Source organism: Synchiropus splendidus, chromosome 16 (genome assembly GCF_027744825.2).
Source record: "Synchiropus splendidus isolate RoL2022-P1 chromosome 16, RoL_Sspl_1.0, whole genome shotgun sequence".
NCBI classification, from domain to species: domain Eukaryota; kingdom Metazoa; phylum Chordata; class Actinopteri; order Syngnathiformes; family Callionymidae; genus Synchiropus; species Synchiropus splendidus.
The window spans coordinates 15,897,053-15,901,569 of NC_071349.1; the positions used below are offsets into that span (position 1 = coordinate 15,897,053).

The 4,517-nt window shown below is 46.4% G+C and overlaps 1 protein-coding gene across 1 annotated transcript; it reads left to right on the forward strand.

The window, feature by feature from the left end:
• Nucleotides 1-215: 215 nt before the first annotated feature.
• On the forward strand, nt 216-3,991 carry LOC128747472 (B2 bradykinin receptor-like). Its single transcript, XM_053845372.1, has 2 exons — nt 216-308; nt 1,730-3,991. The coding sequence occupies exons 1-2, from the start codon at nt 289-291 to the stop codon at nt 2,757-2,759; spliced, it is 1,050 nt and encodes a 349-aa protein (XP_053701347.1). The 5' UTR covers nt 216-288; the 3' UTR covers nt 2,760-3,991.
• Nucleotides 3,992-4,517: the final 526 nt, after the last annotated feature.

Consider the following 4,517-nt stretch of genomic DNA (forward strand, 5'->3'; position numbering starts at 1 on the left):
ACAAGGAGGCATCAGATTAAAATGTGTTAAAATATTAATGTGAAAAACCACAGCTTTAGTTTGACTTCATAAAATGTATTTTTAAACCGAGCATATAAACATGGATCAAATGAGAATCTAAGCTTTTCCACATTAAAAAAAAACAAAAAAAACAGTGTCATGTGACTTTGGCAATAAAAGGAGAAGCTGTAGTTTCAGCCTGGATTCAGTCCAACTGTGGCTGGCTTTAAGAGAGCAGCTCAGTCAGAGTGAGTGCAGACGAGGCGGGAAGCAGGACCGGCCGGGAGCATGGCTCTTCTGTCAACCAGGTACACGCGTCTCCTCCCGATCACGGGTTACTCATCAAATACCATCACGCTAATATATTGACTTGTCATTTACTAACCACACTTCTGGGTGAATAGATGCTGTTTCCAGCAGCAAGGTCACATGGGAACGTATGTAAATGTCTGTTCTTATTCCAACAGCACGTGGAAATTGTGCAATGTGCTTGTGTTTAAAGAGCTGCATGTTCCTTGTGTTTATTTCTCACATGAAAGCAGAACGTTTTTTTTCAAACCAGATGGTCGACTGATCACTCCTGCCGTGCATGATACGATTAGAGCCCCTCTCTCAGCCCCTTCCCTCCAGGGGTTTAGAGAAAACAGACCTGAGTCGGAGCAAGCATCTTTCATGCTAGCGCCGTTTCAAGTGCTTTCAAGTCTAACTCTTAAGTTCTGGAACCGTTCAGGACCCCGACGGAAGCAGTCCGGGGGTGACCCTGCGTTTAAAGTTTCCCGGTGGCCCGAGGCACACCCAAATATAACAATTCCCCAAGTCCAGCCAGAGCATCAGCAAGTCATTCAAACACTTCTCAGCAGAAGCGTTTTTCGAGGATCCCAGTTCTTCTCTGACTCCCGTTGTACTTTCTCACGACTAAAGTAGTTCTTCTGTCATTGAAGGTGTGTCAACCATGGTATGATGAGAATCCTTTCCCAACCACGTGGCTTCCATTACGAACACGTGGTATTGGAGTGACTGGACTAACTTGGCTTGGTAGAAGCGACTCTGCTGTGTAGTTACGTAACCACAGCGCTTCTTCTGCTGCTTGTCGTCGACCAACTTCTGGCTGGTACTCCAGCGCAGGGTGACATTATTTCCTGGCACTTGCCTCGGGGGGCTAAGCAGACCATTCCATGACTCTACTTGTGTTGCTCAGGAGCCAAGATAGGTTTTTGTTTATCGACTTGTAGCCATTTTCTCGGGTATTTTCCCGCATTCTGATGGATGCAAAGCGATCCATGATTTGGGGGGATTGTCCATCTGCAGCCCCAAGAACTTTTTCCAGTATACCTGAGGCAGGCGGCTTCTATGGTTCTATGGTTGGGGCCCGATACTTGGCAGGCTCTTCAGTTCTGTTAGTAACTGGAAAAGTCTCCAGCCTCCCGTGACTCCTTGACAGGATAAGCAATAGAAAGTATATTAACTCTCATCAAGAGTAAAGTCAACAAATAGTGATGACAAGAGAAGTGTGTGGCAAACACTGTTGTGAAAACAAACGTCTTATCCAAAGGTACAGTGCAATGACAGTTTCATTCTGGCAATGGCGGTTGTACTCTGAGTGGATCCCCGGGCTGCGAGCCCCCTTGTGGAGAAACCTCTCCTTGATGGCTACTCAAGTGAGAACATGGTTGGATACCTTCATCCTTCGCTCCTTCCTGTTCGTAATGTTTCAGCGTTGTCTCCCCAGAATGCCTGACCTCACCACCACCGCGGAGTCACTCAACTCCACCAACAGCTCCGACTGTCCCGACTCTAACGCCTGGGACGCCTTATACAGCAACGGGCCCTTCTACATCCTCCTCATCACCGTGCTGGGAATCGTCTTCAACCTGTTCGTCCTGATGGTTTTCTGCCTCCACAAGAAGGCGTGCACCGTGGCTGAGATCTATCTGAGCAACCTGGCGGCCGCTGACCTGCTCCTGGTCTCCTGCCTCCCCTTCTGGGCCGTCAACTTCCTCAACAAGTTCAACTGGCCCTTCGGTCTGTTCCTGTGTAAAGTGGTCAACATGGGCATCAAGATGAATGTCTACTGCAGCATCTACTTTCTGGTTGTTGTTAGCATCGACCGCTACGTGGCACTAGTGCACACCATGTCACATGGACGACTGCGAAGAACTAAGTATGCCAAGTTGAGCGTTGTGCTGGTGTGGTGCTTCGGCTTCCTCCTGACGATCCCAGGGCTGGTTTTCAGGTCGATCGATTATTTCCCAGAGCATGACGTCACCGCCTGCTTCCTGCGTTACCCCAGCCCCTCCGTGGGGCTCTTCCTCGACGGGCTGCTAGTGTTTTTAAGCTTCATCATACCGATGATCATCATATCCTTCTGCACTTACAAGATCATCCAGGCCTTGAAGAACCAGCCGATGGAGCGGTTCAACGCGGAGAAAACAGAGAACAAAGCCACAGTTCTGATCCTGGTCGTCCTCTTGGCCTTCCTGATCTGCTGGGTGCCTTTTCACCTCATCACCACCGTGGATGTTTTCCTGAGGGCTGCAGAGGTGCATGGATGCGACATCACCACAGCGCTGGATATCTGCAACCAGATCTTCACCTACCTGGGCTTCTTCAACAGCGTCCTCAACCCCATCCTGTACGTCATTGTAGGGAAAAACTTCCGGAAGAAAATCCGGGAAGTTTTCAGGCAGTTTCGTCAGCGGAAGAAGGCAGCGGACTCCACGCGGTCACACCTTTCGTCCACGCAGAAGACTACCGTCTGAGGAGGCGGGAGCAAGACTTCAAATCAAAAAGCACTCAGGGCGTAGACCATCAGCAAGGACCTCGCACCTCATTTTTGCCCACTTGGCCTCCTACAAGATGGTTCGGAAGGCAGCTACATTCCGGTGGTATCCCGAGGTGCCTCGCCCCCAACTGGCTTCCTCCTCATGAATTACCAATTGTTTTTATGTGAGAAATAGCTTCTTTTAATTGGAAAAACTATAAAAAAAAATTTGAAAAGAATATTTATGACTTTTTTGTGTATAGACCATGTACAGACCCAATACTGGTGGGTGCATGATTTGTTTCTGCGAATGTTAAATTCCACACTGTGTGTCTCAGAAACGTAAATATGACAAGTGCATTGGGGTCGAAACTCTTATTGACTGCCAAGGTAATTTGACCCCATAGATGTTACACACGTCCACACATCCTCTCTCGTCTTCATCCATCGTTCTAACCTCATCTTTTTCTTTTTACCTTATTATCTTTGTCTCTCTCTTCTGTCACAGCAACATGTCCTCAATCCTAATGCATGACATACTGACTCACCTTCCACTGCATTTCCTGGCTTTGGGTCATCATGGGGTGGCGTCGATATTCGCTTTCATGCTACTTAGTTCACATAGGATCATGGCGCTTTATGGCGCCAACTCTAGGAGTGAAGCACATGGCTATATAAGGTGCTATATTTACCAAGTATCAGCGAACATTTCATTTGGTAGCGATAAGGATCCGTCAACATGCAACATGGAAGGCTGATTTCTGTGTCAACATTTGGATCCTCATAACAAATCACTATATCATCAGCAGACATCATCATCATCACCATGTCCAACAGCGCCCCCTAACTGCATGCTAAAAATATAAAGTCGTTGCATTTGTTTAAGCGTCGCTAGCATTAGCTAGCTGATAAAGATGGAACCACAATCTCAGTGATGTGTCAAAGAAATGAGCATCTCAACGTAATTTAAGTTTTGTATTGTCGTGTTTGTTATTCTCCTGGAGAGAAGTATTAGCAACAGCACTATCTCACCATTTTAAACGTGCAACTTGCCGTCAACTGTGCTCACAATGTTGTAATGTGTAACATGCGTCAGTCTATTATTAATGTCTGTATGCTGGTGGTCAGAAATCATGTTTTTTAGTTCTCACACATCTGAAAGATTCTAAATGTAAATGTGAAACAACTTCTCCAAACTGCTTTGCTCAGTGTTTCCTGACTTATTGTCTGCCGAATGAAAAACAGGAATAAAAAAAAAAAAAAAAGAGTTTCCAGTGGTGACACATAAACATGCCTCTTCTTTTTTTGGGGCCCTTTTGCCCACCGACAACGCTCCAGACCGCAATTAAACACGTTGAGTCATTGTGGGTGAGGGACAGACTCGTGGTTGCAGCAGAAATAAAAACAAGCCGTCTCGACGATACTTTTCTGGCTAAACTCTGAGGCTGCGGGCGGAAAGAAACGAGACAGAAACCCACTCAAAGAGCAAAACTATGGTGTTTGTTTGTCTTTTTGCTATACTTGTCACTGCCAATTTGGTATTGCATTATATAAATGAAACATATGGGGGATCATATCGTGTGATTTAACACCAGTGAAGTGATGAAGTCAAGAGATTTGCTCCGCTAACATCCACTGTTTTGACTCTCTGAAAACTTTGTAAACAGCACAACCAATGGAGGCTCTTTTCTGAGGGTGTGGAAGAATGTGGCAGTATATACAAACGCCCGGAGCGTCCCATCCGCATGCATGCAGC